Raw genomic sequence first — 22,419 nt, forward strand, 5'->3', positions numbered from 1 at the left:
AAAGGAAACTCACAGCCTACAGAGATCAGCATGGACACAAAAACAGCATGCAACTGACTCAAGTCAGAAAATCAAAATAGAAATGGGGTGAATATCAGTAGAGATAAGGTGAAAAACACAAATGTTAGAGGCACGCTCATAGTTCTTTTTCATCAACAGCAAAAAAAAAAAAAATCACAGTTTTCTTTACAATTAGAATAGCCATTGAATTTCCCTGCCTTATTTCATTAGGAAAGGGAAGGTTCATTTTCAGTTATTGTTTTGAAATTCTGCCTTTGATGGCTGACTCCCGGTTCACATATGTGGCCCAATAGACCAGGTTGAAAATGGCGAAGAGCACTGGAAAGACAATGCGGGACATTTTGTCAATCTTGCTCACGCTGTTGTAGGTCTTCTTATTTTCAGGAAGTTTCTCTTCAATACGTGGCATCTTGGGGGGCATGGCATCACTCTTAGTGATTGTAGACAGACCAGGGTCTTTGGAAATGTTGAGGGCATAAGTGGTGCCCACGATTTTGTACATGTTGTTGGCTTTCTTTGTCAATATCACAGGCTCTCTTTTCTAGAAAAGAATAACAAATAATTAACGACAATTCAGATGCTTGAAGCCAAAACTAATTTCAGAGCATAATTGCCAGTAATAGAGAGTGACCTCCAATCTCTTTTCTCTTATTTGTGTCAAGCTCATATTTCACAGAAATGATATTTTTTGGAGTGAAAAAAGGATGGGTGCTAGTGAAACAATCCCTACCCTGTCAGTTCATTCCAGGTCATGATAACCCTCTATAAAAGATATCCATTTTCCTTCTCTCTCAGATATTGAAGGTGGGCTCCCTATACAGCCTTTCTCCTTAGCTGAAGAAAGAAAGGTGGCATTTGATTCTTACTTCTGATTGCAGACAGGGTCGGCTCAAGGGATTTTGGTGCCCTAAGTCAACTTGATTTGGCTGCACCCTTCCTATCACATCGCTTCTGAGGCCCCCTCCTTTATTATCTCACCCTCCCTCCCAGTCCAGTCTCTCTTTCCCCATGTTCTGCCCTCCTCCCCGCAGGTCCAGCACTACCTCCTTGCCTCTCACTCCCCCGTGGACTTGTAAAGTTGATGTCAGTCACTGGCAGCAGCAACATGACAGGCTGCTTTTGACCAGCCCCGAGCAGTGCCAGACCCATGAGGGGGAGGGGGAGAAAATGAGAAGGGGAGACTGGACTGTGGGGGTAGGGGAAGAAAAGGCTTAACCTGTAGACCAGGTTAGGTCAGAGGCTGTGTATTTTGGCAACCTTAATCGCTGATACCCAGGGCCAGAATCTCACCTGGTTCAGTGATTAAGCTGGTCCTAGCTACAGAATTCTTATTATCGAAATGGAAATATCTACTTAAGTTTCTAAAGTGTTGGGATCCTTTCAGCAAGCTGCGGTAAAAAGTGGCCTTAGCACCCTTGTGTGTGTCTGTGAAGGCCATTTTTACCACAGTTGTAAAAATGCCCTTTTTGTTTGTTTGTTTGTTTGTTTGTTTGTTTTGCATTCATGGCCATGAGTTAATGATAAAAAAAAATTAAAATGTCTGGAGTGTAGTAATATATCTCAAAAACACAAAAAAATCACTCCTACTATACAATCTGTAGGTGAGCGCAGGACACTGGACTATGATAGAAAATTTATATGAATAAAGTAGCCTCAATAGCCCAGGGAACCTGTAATTAGGACTCCACTGAATTGGCCAACATCATGGGCTCCTCCTGCCTTCCGAAAAAACTCACAGACAACAAAAAACTCCCTATCTCAGGGAGAAAAAGATACTGTGAACAAAAAACGGAAAACGGAGTATTCTAATTATTATAAAACTGTCAAAGTCAATGCACACCATTACAGAGAGTATTTAATGGATATAAAGAACTTATAGATTCCCTTCATAAACCTCTTGATAGTGTGAACTGGAAAAATTCAAAAGTAAAGCACAATTACAATATTTACTGTTCAACTAGAATCAGCCCCAACACTCAAAAATCAATCACTTAGCTTGAAACGCTGGTTTTTGCCTCTTCTGAAGTCAGAGTATCCTGATTCCCAGATGTCAACAGTGAGAGAATTGGGCTATTGAGGCTACTTTATTCATATACATTTTCTATCATAGTCCAGTGACCTGCGCTCACCTACAGATTGTATAGTAGGAGTGATTTTTTTGTGTTCATGAGTTAATGATGCCATTAGTGTGTGGCCATTTTTTTTAAATTACCATGTGAGCACTTACTGATGCCCATTTTGTAGGTGGTAAGGGTACCTATATTATCCAAGCACTAACTAGTTACCTCATAGTAATGTAGATGTGCTAATTGGTTAGCGCAGGAATGCCCAATCTCTACCCATGACACGCCCCCTCCCAACAAAATTAGAATATTTTAGTGAGTGGTTAGCGCATGAAAATTTTGATTTTACTGCAGGACCCTTGAGTATATCTCATGATATTCCATTTTTTTGCTGTGTTAGATGCACATTAGTATCTAACACAGTTTAGTAAAAGGGTCCTTTTGAAACGGATCCTGTTGCTACAGGTTTTGCAATAGTTATCTATAACTAGAACTCTCCCTGGTCCTTAAAAATATATGGACCACTGAATTTTTCAGAATGTTGAGCATGGTGATAGAAAATCAAATTGAAGTGACTAAATTACCCCAAACCATAGATAAAATAGTTTAGATGTTTTTCCTGTTACATGTAATGTAAGATACAGCAAAGTTATTCTCATTTCTGGCAACTAGGGTGGGGGGGGGGGGGCTCTTTCAGTAAAATGTAGTAAGATTTGCAGGTACCACATGCTTAATGCTTTTTACTAAACTGTGTTAAGCACTAATGCACGCAGGATGCAGTAAAGCATTTTGGACTAAATTCTGTAAATGGTGCTTAAATTTGTGTGCCAAAAAATGAGGGGCCCTTTTACTAAGCTGTGGTAAAAGGGGCCCTGCACTAGTGGTGATGGCCATTTCTGTCATGCACTGAGGCCCTTTTTACCACAACAGGTAAAAAGGTTGAAAAAAAAGAACTTACCACATGGTCATGGGGGTGGAGCTGCATGATTACCACCAGGTAACCCCCTGTAGAAATATTTTTCAAATATTTCTGCTAGTGCCAGAAATGACACATGCTGGGGGTGAAACTACCACCAGCGCCTGCATTGGGTTGGCAGTAGTTCCAGTGGGCTTACTGGTCTTTTGTTAAAGGGTCCCTGAGTGCTCAAAATTGGGCACTATTTGTAGAATAGCACTTAGCACCAAAATCCACGCCAAATTATAGGCATGAGGATTTACACCAACTGAAACCTAGTGTAAATCCTTGCGTGGATCCCCAGAATTCTATAATAGTATACACATCTTTAGTGAACACACTGACCAGTTCATGCTCCTCCCATGGCAACACCCCCTTTTCAGCTGCACACTAAAAATTTTATGCACACATCTTTATAGAATAGCGCTTAGCAAGATGCATTTGCAAATCCAAATTACTACCAATTAGTGTTAATAACTGATTGTTAGTGACCAATTTTTTCAAATTTTATTTCTCATTTGACAAGTGTGCGCAATTATGGAATATGCCTGATGTGCACCAAATTTTGTGCGCCATATATAGAATCTGTCATTTGTGCTCGCTAACTGTGCAGTATTTATTTTTAAAAAGTTTTTGGGAGGGGGCATGTCAGGGGTGGAGAATGGGTGTGGAAGCACTGTTCAGCTAGTGTGCTGATATTAGCAGGTGTTAACTGAATAGTGCTGACATGGTGGAAGCTTTTAGCATTTCCTAAATAGAAAGTTGTAAGTACTCTTGCATTAATTTTTTTCAGTGGCCATGGGTTAATGTAACTACAAAATCAATATTTGGGAAAGGAACCTGAAATGGTATCAACACAAATGAACATAAAGAGGTTCTCTTCATGTAGACATTGCAGAAAAAGATATAATTCCAAAAGGCTAAATTTAAAGCCATGGGTTTTTACTATAATGCTTGACTTTCTAATGCAGAAAGCAGTAGAATGGCTCTACTCTATCTAACATGTTGTAAACCCCACATTAGCTGTGCAAAGAGGTCAAACTGGAAATATAAAGATTTGAACCTGGTTTGAATTTAGTGCAATATCACATTGTCATCAGATCCACTGAGGTAATCCATTTATCAGGTTTGAATGAACTCTGAAAGAAATTTGAACAAAATCTGATTCCGATTGTTTCATTTGTGATATGAATAACATGTCAAAACAACTTAGTATCAATAGTAAATGTGGTTGTGGTTGAATTGGGAAGGAGAGCCTCCTGCCAACCTAAATCACGCTGAGCCAGTCAGAAACTGTAGCATTTAACCAGGCAGTGCTACTGAATATAGAGTGGGAATGGGATGACATATGATGGGCACAGATATGGTTTGAGCTCAGATAGAGGGGCATAATCGAAAGGCGCCGGCCAAATAGGTGGCCGGCCATCTCCGGCACTGGCGCCGCAAGCGGGCGGAGCCAACCGTATTTTCGAAAAAGATGGCCGGCCATCTTTTTCTTCGAATAATATGGTTGGGCCTGGCCAAATGTCAGAGTTCACTGGGGTTGAGATGGCCGGCCTCGGTTTTCGGCCATAATGGAAAAAAATGTCAGCGATCTCAAACCTGGCGAAATCCAAGGCATTTGGTTGTGGGAGGAGCCAGCATTTGTAGTGCACTGGCCTCCCTCACATGCCAGGACACCAACCGGGCACCCTAGGGGACACTTCTAAAAATTAAAAATAAAAATAGCTCCCAGGTGCATAGCTCCCTTCCCTTGGCTGTTTAGCCCCCCAACCCCCCCCCCCCAAAAAAAAAAAACCTACTCCCAACAACTCTACACCATTAACATAGCCCTAAGGGGTGAAGGGGGCACCTACATGTGGGAACAGTGGGTATTGGGTGGGTTTTGGAGGGCTCCCATTTACCACCACAAGTGGAACAGGTAGGGGGAGATGGGCCTGGGTCCACCTGTCTGAAGTGCACTGCACCCACTAAAACCTGCTCCAAGGACTTGCATACTGTTGTCAGGGAGCTGGGTCTGACATTTCAGGCTGGCATACAGGCTGCAAAAAAGTTTTTTTTTTTAGGTAGGAGGGGTTGGTGACCACTGGGGGAGTAAGGGGAGGTCATCCCCGATTCCCTCCGGTGGTCATTTGGTCAGTTGGGGCTCCTTTTTGAAGCTTGGTCGTGAAAAAAAAAGGGACCAAGTAAAGCCGTCGAAATGCTTGTCAAGCCTCGTTTTTTTTTCCATTATCAGGCGAAGCCGGCTATCTCGTGAGCACGCCCCCGTCCCACCTCCGTCCCGCCTTCACCAGCCTACCGACATGCCCTCTTGATGTTTTGCCGGCTCCGTGATGGAAAGCAGTTGAACACAGCCAAAATCGGTTTTCAATTATACCAATTTCGCCGGGTTCAGGAGATCGCCAGCCATCTCCCGATTTGGGTCTGAAGATGGCTGGCAATCACTTTCGAAAATGAGCTGGATAGTCACATGCGTCCATCCTAAGCTGTAGCTACCAGTAGACTCAAGAAATGATCTCCCAAATTCTATGGATTCCCAAATGATCAGCAATCTTAGATTAATGTCCCCACTTCAGTATCAAGTCCCAAAGCCACTTGGGTACCACCATCTTGCCCAGAGGAACCAACACGGAAACAGCGGACTGGATCTTGGTAGGTTCCAGTATGGTCTGAAGGTCTGGGCTCTCATCAGCAGCCTCCAAGGATCAGGAGAGGACGTCCACCTATACAGTCTTTTTGGCAGGCTGGAAAATCACCTGAAAGTCAAATCGGGAAAAGAACAGAGACCACCATGTTTGGTGAGGATTAAGTCTCATGGCCTCCTGTAGATACAGATGGTTCTTATGGCCCATAGTCACAGTGAAAGAATGTTTAGCTTCTTCAAGGAGATGGTGCCATTCGTCTAATGCCATCTTGATGGCCAGTAGCTCATGATCTCAGATAGTATAATTTCTCTTTGCAGGCAAGAACTTCTTAGAAAAGAAGGCAAAGGGTAACAACTTGCCTTTAATGTCCGACTAGGACAGGATGGCACCAGACCCTATGGAAGACAATGAAGAAAGGCTTTTCTGAGTCAGTTTTTAAATTAACATGTTCACATTGTAGATTGGGTTCGTGGTAAAGAAATGGGTATTTTCATCAAAATATGGTCTCCTGAAGACGCTTAATACAGAGAAACATGGACTCGTGTTGAGAAAATGAATGGCAGCAGTTCACATATTTTCACAAAGTGCTCCTCTGAGGCAATTTTGTAAGTGAGTTATCAAGAAATGTTTGAAAGAGCCAAGGTCACCAGCCATCCTATCTGAGCTATGTGTTATATATGTATTAATCCTCAAATTGATCCATCAGACAGTCGGTGGTGTGTTGAAATAAGGCAGGTATGAAGGGCTTTAGTGCAATGATGCCTGACAGTGCATGATTCAAGAAAGTGCAAACTTCTAGTATGAGTCACTATAATCACTATCACTCTGAGCACCACAGAATTTTAAAATTATTTTTATATGTTTCATATTTTCTGAATCTTAAATTGAGATGAAAATTATGAGAAAGTTTTTGATTATAAATAACTTTTGCAAAGTAGGAAGGTTCTTGGTAGAAGAGATAAAATACATATAAATCCTGGAGTTATTTAATACCCCAGAGATAATAAATTGATTGACAGTAGCAAGGGAAAAATGGCCACTGGTTGGGATTCCAAGTCAGGACTGTCTACAGCTTGCATCCCAGAAATAACATCTAGCAATCTTTTATTTGAGAATCTGGAGAAAGGATTAGTAATTGATTGGACTGACATCCAGAAATTGGAGAAATATATCATCAAATTGGAATGTCACGAAAGACGGCTGGAGCATTAGAGTGTCCAAATGGCATAATTGGATATTCATAGTGACCATCTCTGATGTTAAACTCTGTTTTCCTTTCATCTCCCTCTTGGATGCAAATCAAGCTGTAGGCCCTTCTCAGGTCCAGCTTGATGAAAACAAGGGCCCCTTGCAGGTAGTCAAACAGCTCAGTTATCAGAGAGAGAAGATACTTATTTCCAATTGTGATGCTATTCTATTCTATATATTTTTTTTTGTTACATTTGTACCCCGTGCTTTCCCACTCATGGCAGGCTCAATGCGGCTTACATATACAGGTACTTATTTGTACCTGGGGCAATGGAGGGTTAAATGACTTGCCCAGAGTCACAAGGAGCTGCCTATGCCTGAAGTGGGAATCAAACTAAGTTCCCCAGGACCAGAATCCACCACCCTAACCACTAGGCCACTCCTCCACTCTATAAGTTTTGTATACTGCTTGCATATCTAGAATAGGGTTCGGTGTGGTTAATGTGTTAAGAATCTCCACAAAAAGGAATACAAAAGTTTGGAAATCCAACATAATCATACATTTTACACTTAGGTATTACAATCAAAGTCAAATATATATGTTTTCAGTGCTATCTGAAAATAAAAATAGGAAGGTGAACTGTCACAAAACACCTACCCCATGGCCACTTAGAGGGTATATCCCCAGCACAGCTCAGGTCTGCCTGTACCTGCTGCTTGTGCTCTACCCCTACACCTTCCTCCCATTGACTGGGTCATAACCGCCTCTAGGCGAGTCTCCCACTCTCAAATTATCCCCAGTGATTTCTAGGTTACTGGGGACACACTCCCAGTGGTCCCACAGTTCCCAGAAAGCACTCACAGATCCAACACACAAACCACCAAGCATCAATCTCAGTCCAAACAGTAGAGTCAACAAACTAAACAGGTTTATTGTCACACTGGAACAATGAATAAAAAACGTGCAATCAGTAAACAATAACAGGTAACTGAAATATGGATCAATTATAACACTAACTAAACATCTATATACTGTCTAAACAGTACCTGGGAAGGTCAGGACACATAATTCACTGAGCCTCAGCAAAGAGATCTGTCTCTCTTTCCTCCTGGGCTAAGACTGAAGCAACAGCCAGCATCTGCTAGGTAATTTCAAACTCCAGGCTAATTAGAGCCCAGAGTAGTCACATTTCAAATAAAAACTGGTTACATCACTACAGGCACTTCCTATTATCTGTGTGCTAACTAAAAGAAGGAGAAGTCAGTCCTCTGTAACAGCTTTAAGCATAAACATGCACATGTTGGTCAAACTAGAGAAATACTCTTCAGAATTAATTTAGTCAGGAAAATATCCAATACATTTTACAGGCTTAAAACACATTGTTTCTTCACATGAACATTTTACCTCCCATGGCAACTCGTTCCAAACTCTCGCACCTTGAACAGAGAAACAGCAATCATAAAAAGATTTAAAATGAATATTCTGAAAAGAAGAAAATCCAATTTGTAATGTTTGAGTAAAACCAACAGAACATCCTGATGAAGGAATCTGAAGCAGCTCTGTAAGCCCATCTGAATTCTGGACAAATAAGGATTTAAAGACAAGGCAAGCTAATTTGAAGTTAATATGCTTCTGAATTTGTAACCAGTGCAAGAGCCTTATATACAGGGAAACACTGTCAAATCTCCCCTTACCAAAGACTAATCTAACAGCCATGTTCTGCAGTAGCTGCAACCTCCTGTGCAGCTTAAAAGACACATTCTGATACAACTCGTTACAGTAATCCAATTGCAGCAGATTAATTGGCTGCATTAAGGATCTAAAGTTTTGAGGCTGCAGTGAGGATCTGATTGCTCGAAGCTGCCTCAATCTGAAAACAAAACAAAAAACCCATTCTACTCAGTGAATTGATTTGATTGACAAAACTCAATCTAGAGTCCATGATAATTCTGAGAACCTTGGAATGATCTTCAATCATAAGAATTTCTCCTGATGCTAATGTGAACTCCTTACATAGACTAACACCAAAATCTCTGAAACATAACTCCTTCATCTTCTGTTTATGAAGCTTCAAATAACATTTAGATGATTTATATAAGTGAAATATGATTTTTTTTTTTAATGGATATCAATGTATCTCCAAAATTTGACAATAATCAATGCAAGGCAGTAGGGTGCCATCCTTTTGCCCTATGAAGAAGAAACCTGTTCTGGCTGGGGAAGTGGATGGTTGGAAGAAACCACTCTGCAGGTTATCTGTAATGTAGGCAGACATAGCCTGGGTCTCAGGAACAGAAAGCAGATAAATCCTTCCTCTAGGTGGCATCTTGCCTGGCAGGAGTTTGATGGGACAATCATATTCCCAATGTGGGGAAAGGGTCTTGGCCTGTTTTTCTTGAGAATATATCAGCATAGGACCTATATGCTTGAGGTAGCCCCTCCTGGATCTACATCCCAATGGTGGCTGTGAGCATGGCTGGGAAAACTGGGTCAAGGCAGTGGTGTTGGTAGGACTCACTCCAGTTTGTGTGCTCCACATTCTCCCAGTGTATTCCTGGATTGTATTTTTGTAGCCAGGGAATTCCTAAGATGAGGGATTTACAACCATCTGAAGGACATATAGGACAATGGACTCACTGTGGAGGGCCCTGTTTTGCAGGTGTAAGGACACATTAAAGCTGAGGGAGTTAGAGAGATGCTCAAGGAAGAAGACTCAATCGGAACTGAATCTGTGAACGGCTCTAAAACGAGTCCTTGGGGGCAGGTCTGGAGGTTGAACAGGAAACAGGAACACTGAGGCAGGGCTGGAGACAGGAATGCTGAGAGAAGGCTAGAGACAGGATACCAATGAAGGCCAGGTGAGTAGTTGCAAAGGCAACATTGGGCAGGCTTGGAGTTCCTGAAATAGGCCTATAGGAGTGACATTATCTTTGTTTCATTTTTACAGATCAGTTCCCCTGAAGATGCCGCTATTTCGGCGAAACATGGACCATGTAGGGAACTAGGAATTTGGAATATTTCTGATTAAGTGTTTTCATAATGGATATTTAAAAAGTGCAGCATTGACTAAGAACTGGCAGGAAGAAGAAACATGCACACACTTGACCTAAGCTAAGTGACTGACAGAATTTTTTTCAATAACATCTTTTTCATAGATAAGAGTATTGAATGTTTATACATAACTCGTCTATATAGCGCTATGGTTAGGAAGAAGGATGTGCAATGATGTATTAATGTGGTGCTAATGCATAACTTGAACTGCTAGTTCATTGCTGCACACCAAAAATACTGAGCACGAACAAACAATTATTTTTTATATTAATTCTACACAATGAGTTTTATGATTTTCCTTTTATGATATTGTGATATTGATTGGTTTTTGAATGCAGTTTCTGTAATAGTTTATCAGATACAAGATCTATGTCAGACCATCTCTAAGGTCAACTGAAAATGTTAAGATTTGGGCGTCCCCAACCGTATTATTGAAATGAAAGATGGTCGCCCATCTTGTTTCGATAATATGGGTTTCCTCGTCCCTTTGCGAGGACGTTCTGCGAGGACGCCCTCAGGAAAACTTGGGAGCCCCATTCGATTATGCCCCTCTTTGCGTTGTAACTGTGTTGCAGTCTTTACTAACAAATTTCCACCATTCGGAAGAATCATATGCAGATGCCTCTTCCTTCAGGGGCAATGGATGGAAAGTGGGGGGAAGGGGCAAAGGGGGGATGGGGAAAGGTCAGACCCAATCGGCACCTACCTTCTTTGTGAGTTTACACTACACATTGCATTGAGCACACAGTAGTTTATCATGCAATAAAACTGTTGCAGATGAGGCAGATACACTTTCCACCTCCTGAACAGGAGGGAATAAGTTCATCCAGACAATCACTTCACTTATCTCACTGCATAAGGGCAATTCAATAAGTAGGTGCTCAGGAGCATGTGCCCTTTTGTACATGTAAGTGTAAGGAAAAATAGAACTTATATGTATAAGTTCCCTAAAGTGGAGTGGAGGAGTGGCCTAGTGGTTAAAGCACCGGTCTTGCAATCCAGAGGTGGATGGTTCAAATCCCACTGCTACTCCTTGTGATCTTGGGCAAGTCACTTAACCATCCATTGCCTCAGGTACAAACTTAGATTGTGAACCCTCATGGGACAGAGAAATATCCAGTGTACCTGAATGTAACTCACCTTGAGCTACTACTGAAAAAGGTGTGAGCAAAATCTAAATAAATAAAATAGATACATGCTCTTCTACAAGGGCATGAATAAGTGCTATAGTGTGCAAATGCAAGTGGGGTATACACCTGCATGGAGAGGGAATATGCATGCCCCCCCCAGTTATGCATGCAACTTATGGAATACTATGCTATGGAAGTGCCTGCAGTTATTGTAGGTCTATGGTTGATGTGGGCACATAAATGTAAGGTGTGCAGGTTACACCTGTATTCTGTAATGTTATCTGGGCACCTGCTGCATAGAGGAGCAAAAAAGGAGACACCCACTTATAGAATTGTTACTTGCTTTGTCTTTGTGGTAACTGTATGTCACTTTTAATTTTTAAATAAGCACTTTTTTAAAAAGATGCATACACTTTCTTCCTCCTTCATTCCTTTAATGCTGTTCTTTTCCCGTTCATCCTGGTGAGCTACAGCACCGGCCTCTCCTTATTTCCCTTTGTTTGTTAGTCATGAAGGACCTAGGTATAAAGCGCCATATAGTCTGGTAAATAGACAGCCCAAATTGAACTGGTAACATCAGGGACACAGGCAGAGGGAAAGAGAGGTTATTTTAGCTAGAACATCTCATTAGCATCTGGTGAATATGAACAGGAAATACTATGCCCTCCATTTGCAAAAGTCATGTAGCATCTTCATTGCTGTTGCTATTCACACACAGCATTTTATCTAGGGATCCCCTTTACTTGTTGCATTAATTATCAGATTTTGATGCCCAGTTTGTTGCCATTCCTCAGGGATGATACCATTAGCCCAAGACAATCCTCCTCTTCTCCAAACTCCTTGAGGAGAACCTTCACTGCTGGTATCACTCACACTTTATCTGTACAGGAAAGGGGTTGGGAAAATGTCAGTTTATTTCTACAACTGAGTTAGAGACCTGATTTGGCTCACCCCCTGTGGGTAACATCATTAGTTAAAGAAGACACTGACCTTTCAAAGGGTACACCATAGGTGAGACTATTGCCAGAGGGGGCTTTTTGCCAAAAGGCCACACCTAGGAGGCTTGTTCCATAATGTGTCCTATTGTTCACTCCTTATTATATTTCTGGATGCAATTTACAGTTTGATAAGTTTATATGTAAATACTTAGGATGATCAAATTGTAAATTGGTGTGACTGTTTTGTTAGTGGTTTATGGTTCTGTCATTTTACTCTGATGGCAGATTTTCCCTTTAGAACCAAGTATGGGAAGGGGTAACAACAGTCATGCATGTTAGTCTGAGAAATTTGATGCTGAGCCTTAAGGAACTTATTTAATTCAAATTATTCTGATGATTTCTGCTTTCTTAAAGATCTGGAGGAAATAAGTATAAACATATAGTTGATTAATGACCAGGCATTCTGATCTAAAGTGGTAATAGTTCGTTTTGATTGATGAAACCTGACCCAGTCCAGATGATTCTATGATTTTGACCGAAATTTGCTCTTTTGGGTATATAAATTTTTTCTTCTCCTTAATTAAAAGTGAAGGGACTGGGAGGAGATATGTTGATAACAGTTAATAATTTCCTGTTAGTATTCTAGACACAGCTTCCAGTAGTGGATGGTATAGAATGCCTCCCAGTGAGGATTACCAGCCTATAGTTTCTAATCTCTTCTTAAATACCATTTTTATGAAGAAGGACTATATTGACTCTTCTCTAGTTTCGTGAAACCATTCCTGTCTCAGCTGAGCACATCTTTCAAAGGATGCACCAGGTCATCTCTGAACTCTTATTTTCTATGTACATAAGTGGATAAGTACATAAGTATTGCCATACTAGAAAAGACCAAAGGTCCATCAAGCCCAGCATCCTGTTTATAATAGTGGCCAATCCAGGTCACAAATACCTGGCAAGATCCTAAAAAAGTACAAAACATTCTATACCGCTTATCCCAGAAATAGTGGATTTTCCCCAAGTCCATTTAATAATGGTCTATGGACTTTTCTTTTAGGTAGCTGTCCAAACCTTTTTTAAACTCTGTTAAGCTAACCGCCTTTACCACATTCTCTGGCAATGAATTCCAGAGTTTAATTACACGTTGAGTGAAGAAAATTTTCTCCAATTTGTTTTAAATGTACTACATTGTAGCTTCATCGCATGCCCCCTAGTCCTAGTATTTTTGGAAAGTGTAAACAGACGCTTCACTAATTATTTTAAAGACCTCTATCATATCTCCCCTCAGCCGCCTTTTCTCCAAGCTGAAGAGCCCTAGCCACTTTAGCCTTTCCTCATAGGGAAGTCGTCCCATCCCGTTTATAATTTTTGTCGCCCTTCTAATTCCACTATGTCTTTTTTGAGATGTGGTGACCAGAATTGAACACAATATTCAAGGTGCGGTCGCACTATGGAGCAATACAAAGGTATTATAACATCCTCATTTTTGTTTTCCATTCCTTTCCTAATAATACCTAACATTCTATTTGCTTTCCTAGCCGCAGCAGCACACTAAGCAGAAGGTTTCAACGTATCATCAACGACGACACCAAGATCCCTTTCATGGTCTGTGACTCCTAACGTGGAACCTTGCATAAAGTAGCTATAATCTGGGTTCCTCTTTCTCACATGCATCACTTTGCACTTGCTCACATTAAACGTCATCTGCCATTTAGACACCCAGCTTCCCAGTCTCGTAAGGTCCTCTTGTAATTTTTCAGAATTCTCCCACAATTTAACGACTTTGAATAACTTTGTGTCATCAGCAAATGTAATTACCTCACTAGTTACTCCCATCTCTAGGTCATTTATAAATATGTTAAAAAGCAGCGGTCCCCTTGGGAGTCAATTTGACACCCAGGGTGAAGGATTTATTTAAGGTCAACTTTCCTGCTAAAATGCGAGAACTATTTCAAGACTTGGATAGATGGGAGGGGCTAGAGCTTTCCTAGATGGGGAGGATACAAGCCATAAAAATGATGGTCTTACCTAAGATACTATACTTATTTCTAGCACTACCGCTCTCAATACCTTACAGCTTTTTTCGGCAACTAAAGCGTAAAACATTTGCATTTATTTGGCAACACAAGCCACCACGAGTACAAGCTGAGATGCTATGCATGCTCAAGAGGAGGGGGGGAATGGGAGTTCCAAACTTTTTCTGCTACTTTCAATCAGCGCAGTTAAAGGTGTTGGCGACATGGGTCAGAGATGATAGGAAGCCATGGCTGCAAATTGAAAAACATTGGGTAGGACTTAACCAACCAGCTACACTTCTCTGGCTGCCTAGAACACGTATACAAGCAATGGCACAACTTCTGCCAGTGGCCATACAATTTCCCTTATTGACATGGAGTGAACTCCGACAGAGGTTCTGTCCAAATAGACAGTACTTCCGTAAAATGTACATACGGGGTTCACCAGGTTTTGAATGGGAAGAAGGAGATAAAATTTATAAACAATGGGAACAAAGAGGATTGAAACACTTAGGGCAAATATGGGAGAAGGGAACAATGCGCTCCTATGAGGAGTTACAAGAGGAATTTGATCTCCCACCACAACATGCTTTCTATTACACTAGAGTGCGAGACTATATCTCTAGAAAAGCTAAGAAAGGGTTGCAACATGAGGAGACGGAGATAGAACGAGCAATAGGTGGGGGGGGGGGGGGCACCCAGAGAAGAATTACACGAATATATGCAGCCCTACAAACACTTGAAAATCCAATTACACAATATACACGAAAATGGGAGAAGGACATGGGGGCCAACGAGGATAATGCAAGATGGGAGCGAGCAATAGGATCACTACTGAGGGGCTCTGTAAGTAGTGCCATGATGGAAAGTGGATATAAAATACTATATCGCTGGTACTACACACCCGATAGAATAGCGAAAATGCTACCAGGGGCATCCAATCAGTGTTGGAGAGGGTGTCCAGAAGTGGGAGGTATGCTCCATATATGTTGGTCTTGCCCAAAAATCAAAGCCTACTGGGGAAAAATCCATAGAATACTTGAGCAAATATTAGACAGAACCTACCCATTAACGATTGAACAATGTTTACTATATTTTAGACCACAAGGACTGACAATACAGCTACATCAATTGGCCACTACATTCTTGGTGGCAAGTAAGATAAATGTGGCAGCAGCATGGAGGAGTCAGGCGGTTCCCCCAACGATAAAAGTGATATATAAAATGGACTACCTGTACCAGATGTCGAAAATAACAGCGTTTTGTAATGGACAAATAATTCAATTTTCAAAAATATAAGATATGGAGATCACAGGCTGGGGTAGAGCTCGATGCCCCTCAGTTAATAATACCTCGGATGTGACAACAAGGGACAATGAGAGATTTGTACCCCAGAACAGAAGAGATTTAACACATAACTGACCAGGATAACCGTGTTATAATACTGAAAAGAAAACTATCTGAAAGAAGTTGGGGAGAGGGGAGGAGGGTAAAGGGAAGGGATGCAAGATGACTAAACTATCAGATATGTTAAACGTTAGGAATGATAATTGTATTAAGTTGAAAAATTGGTTTCTTGATGATGTAATGTTATGATAGATTGCACATATAAATAAAGAATTTTTTTTTTAAAAGCAGCGGTCCCAGCACAGAACCCTGGGGAACCCCACTAACAATGGGACGACAAATGCAAAACCGTACTAGACAACATAGCACCGCTACAAACCAGAACCTCACGCAGAAAAAACACAATACTATGGTTTAACGAAGAACTGAAAGAACTAAAAACAGAAGTCAGAAGACTAGAAAGAGCATGGTGCAAGAAAAAAGATGAAACCACACTCAAAAACTGGAAACAACTACAAAGAAAATACAAATACACCATTAGACAAACTAAAAGAGCATATTACAAAACCAAAATAGGACCAAACTACAAGGATACACACAAACTCTTTTCACTCGTAAACAAACTACTAAACACTACACCAGCCACTTCCAACAATATGGACACCCCATCCGCAACCAAACTTGCAAACTACTTTAATGAAAAAATTATAAAGCTTCAACTTATGATACCAACCAATACAACTGATTACACAAGCCTCCTCGAATGCCTAGACCCAAAACCAGGGGAATACCCAGCAGATCGATCATGGACCAACTTTGATACGATCTCGCTTGACGACATCTCACAATCGCTTAGCAGATACGCCAAGTCGCAATGCAAACTAGACATCTGCCCGACTAGCCTAATTAGATCAGCCCCTAAAGAATTCAAAACAGACCTCACGAAACACATAAACTACAGGCTTCAAAATGGTCTCTTTCCCATGGAGAAAAGAAACATCTTACTCACTCCTCTACCTAAAGATGCCAAGAAAGATACAATGGACATCACCAATTACCGCCCAGTAGCATCTATACCCCTCATAACCAAACTCATGGATGGCATAGTGACGAAACAACTCACTGAATACTTAGATAAACACTCAATTCTGCATGAGTCCCAATCAGGATTTAGGACGAATAACAGCACCAAAACTGTTTTTGTGTCTGTAATGAACTCATTCAAACAAGCAATTGCAACCGGCAATAGCATACTCCTCCTACAATTCGACATGTGCAGTGCCTTCAACATGGTCAATCATGGAATACTATTACATATACTAGAATACTTTGGAATAGGAGGTACAGTTCTCAAATGGTTCAGAGGATTCCTGACCACAAGATCATACCAAGTAACAACGAAGATGGACATATCAGAACCATGGACACCTGAATGTGGAGTCCCCCAAGGATCCCCCCTTTCACCAACCCTCTTCAACCTAATGATGACACCTTTAGCCAAATTACTAGCCAACCAAAACCTCAACCCTTATATATATGCAGACGATGTCACAATATATATCCCGTTTAAACACAACTTAAATGAAATCACCAAGATCAACCAAAGCCTCCAAATCATGCACTCCTTTCAGATGCATTCCAGCTAAAACTCAATGCAGAAAAAACACGTCTTGTACTCGCATCACAATATAACACAAACAACTTCACCACCATAACCACACCATACTGTTGCCTTCCCATCTCTCAAAATTTGAAAATTCTCGGAGTTACCATTGATCATGAAGAACACGATGAAAAAGATGTCCCAATCCATGTGGAAACTCAAAAGAGTAAAACCTTTCTTCCCGAGATACATCTTCTGTTCCCTGGTACAATCGATGGTACTGAGTCACCTGGACTACTGCAATGCACTGTACGCTGGATGCAAAGAACAGAACATAAAAAAACTCCAAACAGCCCAAAATACCGCCGCCAGACTCATATTTAGAAAAACTAAATATGAAAGTGCAAAACCCCTGAGAGGGAATCTTCACTGGCTCCCACTTAAGGAATGCATCACGTTCAAGATCTGCAAGATTGTTCACAAAATCATCCACGCAGACGCCCCAACCTATATGTTAAACCTTGTGGACCTACCTCCCAGAAATGCCAAAAGATCATTGCGCAAATTCCTGAATCTACACTTCCGCAGCTGCAAAGGACTAAAATACAAGCAGATGCATGCAACCACCTTCTCCTACATGAGTATGCAACTGTGGAATGCATTACCTACTACCCTGAAAACCATTGAAGAAATAACCAACTTTCGAAAATCTCTGAAAACACACCTCTTCAACAAAGCTTACAAAGAGAACCCATAACCTTACTAAATCACCTCGCCAACTAGCCCAGCTAAGACAGTTTAATCTCTTTACCTATCCACCTAACCCTTTTCTTCTCTCCCTATCTAATACTTTTACATCACTAATCATATCTATTATCCTGGAATGGCAAAACCATAACAGAACTCTGTAAGCCACATTGAGCCTGCAAATAGGTGGGAAAATGTGGGTATAAATGCAATAAATAAATAAATAAATAAACAAAACAACTTGCTGGAAATATAGAGAAAGTAATATATAGGAATTATTTCAGTCAGGTAATTCTATTCTTTCCCTTAGACCACTAAATAGGGAGAGTGAAACAAGACAAGGAGATCAATTAAAACAGTAAACAGAAAAAACAACGTGGTATTAACCTGATTAGCCCCAGATATTACTCGTCTAATTCATTATAACACATTGATCATCTGGTTGGCTTCTTCAAGGCCAATACGGTGTATAGTCAAATCATTTCATTGAAAACATACTTATTGTCCAATATTAGTTAGAAATAATACATCTGATTACATTCTTTCTCTTTTAAAAACCAGAAGTTATTTAACAATACATATACTTAAGTCTCTAATTCAAATTCCACTGATTAAAGTAATCCCAGTTTTCACAGGCTTCACTCCTTTTAAAGTAATATTTGTGGAAATATTTCTGAGGAAAACTTTAGGAGTCATACCCAGAACTCTGGGAAAAACAATAATCTCGATATTAATCATCTATAATAATATTCATTGTATTGTTCAAAGTTTCTGGTTTATTATCATTTTTAAAATCATAACCACTTCTTGCTTGTGTAGAATTGTTATATCAATTTTTCACACTCAAAGGGTTCAGTTACATTGTCCATGTAACTCTCTAATAAAATTATATCTGAAACAAAATTATTTACTGCCACCGTTAGGTCCCGAAGCGCCTTCTAGATGGTATTCAATGTAACCTCCACAGGAGCCAAAAACTCCAAGTTGATTTCTCTTAGGTGTTTAGTAGTGGTTACGCCAATTCGGGTTCTGCTGTAAACGTCCTCCGTTTCAGCATATGCCTCTAACTCACTTCTCCACTCCTTTGGACATGGTGGTTGAATAATTCGGGAGCGATGGAGTTGTTTTTTCCAGGTCCAAGAGCGTCGACGCTCCTTCGCCGGCGCTAATCAAAGGACTTACCAACCCTTTCATCTGTGGGCAGTTCGTCGCTCAGCGGTCCTGCACTTGCTGCTCAGGGGACAAAATGCTGGCCATTGGTGGCTGACCACCGGTTGTCCCCTTCCTCTCAGTTAAGGTAACTGCAATTGCAGAGAGGAAATTTACGTAAAGAAGACGGGTGTGCTAGCCATGTTAGTCCACTTTTAAAGGTAATCAATAGAAATAAAACAAAATAAAACATGAAAAAGAAAATAAGATGATACCTTTTTTATTGGACATAACTTAGTACATTTCTTGATTAGCTTTCGAAGGTTGCCCTTCTTCGTCATATCGGAAATAAGCAAATCTTGGTAGATGACAGGATATATAAGTTACTTATATATCCTGTCATCTACCAAGATTTGCTTATTTCCGATCTTACGAAGAAGGGCAACCTTCGAAAGCTAATCAAGGAATGTACCAAGTTATGTCCAGTAAAAAAGGTATCATCTTATTTTCTTTTTCATGTTTTATTTTGTTTTATTTCTATTGATTACCGTAAAGAAGATGAAACTTCAGAGGGCAGTGATCGCCCCTTTTACTCCTCAGTCATCTAGCAGTCCAACCGATTCTTTTGCTTCTTCCTGCTTTTAATATACCTAAAAAAAGTTTTTACTATGTGCTTTGGCCTCCAACTCAATCCTTTTTTCAAAGTCCCTCTTAGCCTTCCTTATCAGCGCTTTGCATTTGACTTGACATTCCTTATGCTGTTTCTTATTATTTTCAGTCGGTTCCTTCTTCCATTTTCTGAAAGATTTTCTTTTAGCTCTAATAGCTTCCTTCACATCACATTTTAACCATGCCGGCTGTCATTTGGGCTTTCGTCCTCCTTTTTTAATACGCGGAATATATTTGGCCTGGGCATCAAGGATGGTGTTTTTGAACAGCATCCATGCCTGTTGTAAGTTTTTGACCCTCGCAGCGTGCTCCTCTAAGTTCTTTTTTCACCGTTCTTCTCATTTTGTCATAGTCTCTTTTTTTATAGTTAAACACTAATGTATTTGATTTCCTATGTATACTTACTTCAAAGCTAATATCAGAGCCGATCATATTATGATCACTGTTATCAAGCGTCCCCAGCACCATTACCTCCCACACCAGATCATGTGCTCCACTAAGGACTAGGTCTAGAAGTTTTCCTTTTCTCGTCGGCTCCTGTACCAGCTGTTCCATAAAGCAGTCCTTGATTTCATCAAGGAATTTTATCTCCCTAGTGTGCCCCGATGCTACATTTACCTAGTCAATATCGGGGTAATTGAAATCACCCATTATTATTGTGCTGCCCAGTTTGTTTGCGTCCCTAATTTCCTTTAACATTTCTGCATCCGTCTGTTCATTCTGGCCAGGCGGACGGTAGTACACTCCTATCACTTTGTCTACTTTCAGCTTTGTGAGTTCCTCATCACCCTCCACACATTGATCTTCTGCACCTTTTACTCTTACAATTCAAGTTCTGGTCTTCCCTTTCCCTTGTTATTCCATCCTTTTATTGTGTCTTTCTATTGTCCTTCACATAAAGTTTTGTTTTCTCTAAAGACAAGCAGGCTGATATTCTCACAAGTAGGGTGACGTCACGTCGGCCCGGAGGATTTTTTTAGCAAAATCTAAAAGTCTCTTTGAACAGCGTTCTGTCGCATGAGCGATCACACTGCTCATGTGCGCACACGTCTTCCTGTTCGCCACGCAACATGCCCCTTGGTTCTATTTTTTCCGCGTCTGAGGAGACACGGAGTTCGGTAGCGCTTCGCGTTTTCTTCAGGCCTTCGGAGTTAAGTTCTCTTTGTTTTACCCTTTCGGGTGTTGTTAAAAAAAAAAATAATAATAAATCAATAAATAATAATAAAAACAAAATTACTTCTGTAGTATTTCCTTTCTTTTTTCGTGCGACCGCTCTTGGGTCGCTCGGTCGGGTATTCTTTTTCCCCTCTTTTTTTCAGTGTCTCTTTTTCTGACACAATCGCGTCCTTTGGTTTTGCATACTCGTTTTTTCCCGTGATCTCATCGAAGACGCCCAGCGGCTTCATGCCATGTGCCCGCTGCCATCGGACCATCTCAGTCACTGATCCACACTCCTGGTGCCTTCAGTGCCTCGGGCCTGACCTTTTTCAAGAGAAAAACCCTTTTGAGTCTGGTACCCCGGCGTCATCGATACCGTCAACATCGGGGGCAGCGTTGGCATCGGGAGACCGGGGACAGGCTGCCAAAGGACCGATGCACGCTCTGGGAACAGTGATGCATCGAAGCAGGTCTTCATCCGCCTCGGAGCCTCCTGCTTTGCAGGCCCCCCAGCACCGACCTGTATCCGGACGTCAGTACCATTGGTGCCATCGATGCCGAGAGATTCGCTCTCCCTCTGTTATGGAGGTATCCTGGCACCGGACGTCGGTACCATCGGTGCCGAGAGCTTCGCTCCCTCTGTTATGGAGGTATCCTGGCACCGGACGTCAGTACCATCGGTGCCATCGGTGCCGAGAGCTTCGCTCCCTCTGTTATGGAGGTATCCTGGCACCGGACGGCGGTGCCATCGGTGCTGAGAGCTTCACTCCCTCTGTTATGGAGATATCCTGGCACCGGACGTCGGTACCATCGGTGCCGAGAGCTTCTCTCTCCCTCTGTTATGGAGGTATCCCAGCACCGCAGATCGGTACCATCGGTGCCGGAGGCTTCTGCGGCATCTAGCTTTTCGCCTGCGGTGAGGTCCCCTTCACCGGTACTGCCTCTGGTATCGGTGTCGGCAGCCTCCCAGATCGATTTTTCCATTGCCGTCGGTGGAGGAAGCTTCACCGGAGTTGCCTGGGGAGTCGACTTCTCCACACCATAATCGAGGTCACCGTACCTCCAAGTCGAGACAGCCTCAGATCTGAGCTGCTCTTTCTGAGTTATTAGCTCCATCCGATGATGGCTCATCCGATGAAGATGAGGGTCATGCAGTTTTCTCTGCTGAGGATTCTCTAGGTCTTCCACCTGACTCAACTCCCTCACCTCAAAAGCAGCTCTTCCCTCCGGAGAGTTTGTCTTTTTCATCTGTTGTGCGGGTAATGTCTAAGGCCATTCCCTTCCCTGTGTAGATTGTGGATGGGTCCACGGTCAAGATGCTCGAGGTCCTGGACTAGAATCTCCACCTAAGTCTTCTACCACAGCTCCTTTTCATGATACACTCAATGAGGTGCTGTTAAACAACTGGGAGAAACCTCTTTCATGTCCAACTATCCCTAAAAAGGCTGAATCCCAGTATTGAATCCACGGGGAACCCAGTTTCATCTGGCCTCAGTTGCCTCATGACTCTGCGGTGGTGGATTCCGCTCTCAGAAGAGCTAACAGTTCTATAAAATTTGCTTCGGCGCCCCCGGGGCGAGAGCATGGAACCTTAGACTCTTTTGGGAGAAAGGCGTATCAGGCTGGCATGCTCGTATCCGAAATCCAATCCTACCAGCTCTTCACGAGCATTTATTTGCGCAACTCAGTGCGGCAGCTTGGGAGTTTACTTGATATACTCCCATCTGAGAAGGCTGAGT

General features: G+C 41.7%; 1 protein-coding gene across 1 annotated transcript in view; it reads right to left on the reverse strand.

Annotated features, from left to right (window-relative positions):
- Nucleotides 1-253: 253 nt before the first annotated feature.
- GABRA3 (gamma-aminobutyric acid type A receptor alpha3 subunit) overlaps nt 254-22,419 on the reverse strand; it is a 315,485-nt gene continuing 293,319 nt past the window's right edge. Inside the window, exon 9 of the mRNA XM_030210739.1 lies at nt 254-562. Within this exon, the coding sequence (XP_030066599.1) occupies nt 254-562 (309 nt within the window). The remainder of the gene's footprint in view (nt 563-22,419) is intronic.

This window comes from Microcaecilia unicolor, chromosome 7 (assembly GCF_901765095.1).
Source record: "Microcaecilia unicolor chromosome 7, aMicUni1.1, whole genome shotgun sequence".
NCBI lineage: Eukaryota > Metazoa > Chordata > Amphibia > Gymnophiona > Siphonopidae > Microcaecilia > Microcaecilia unicolor.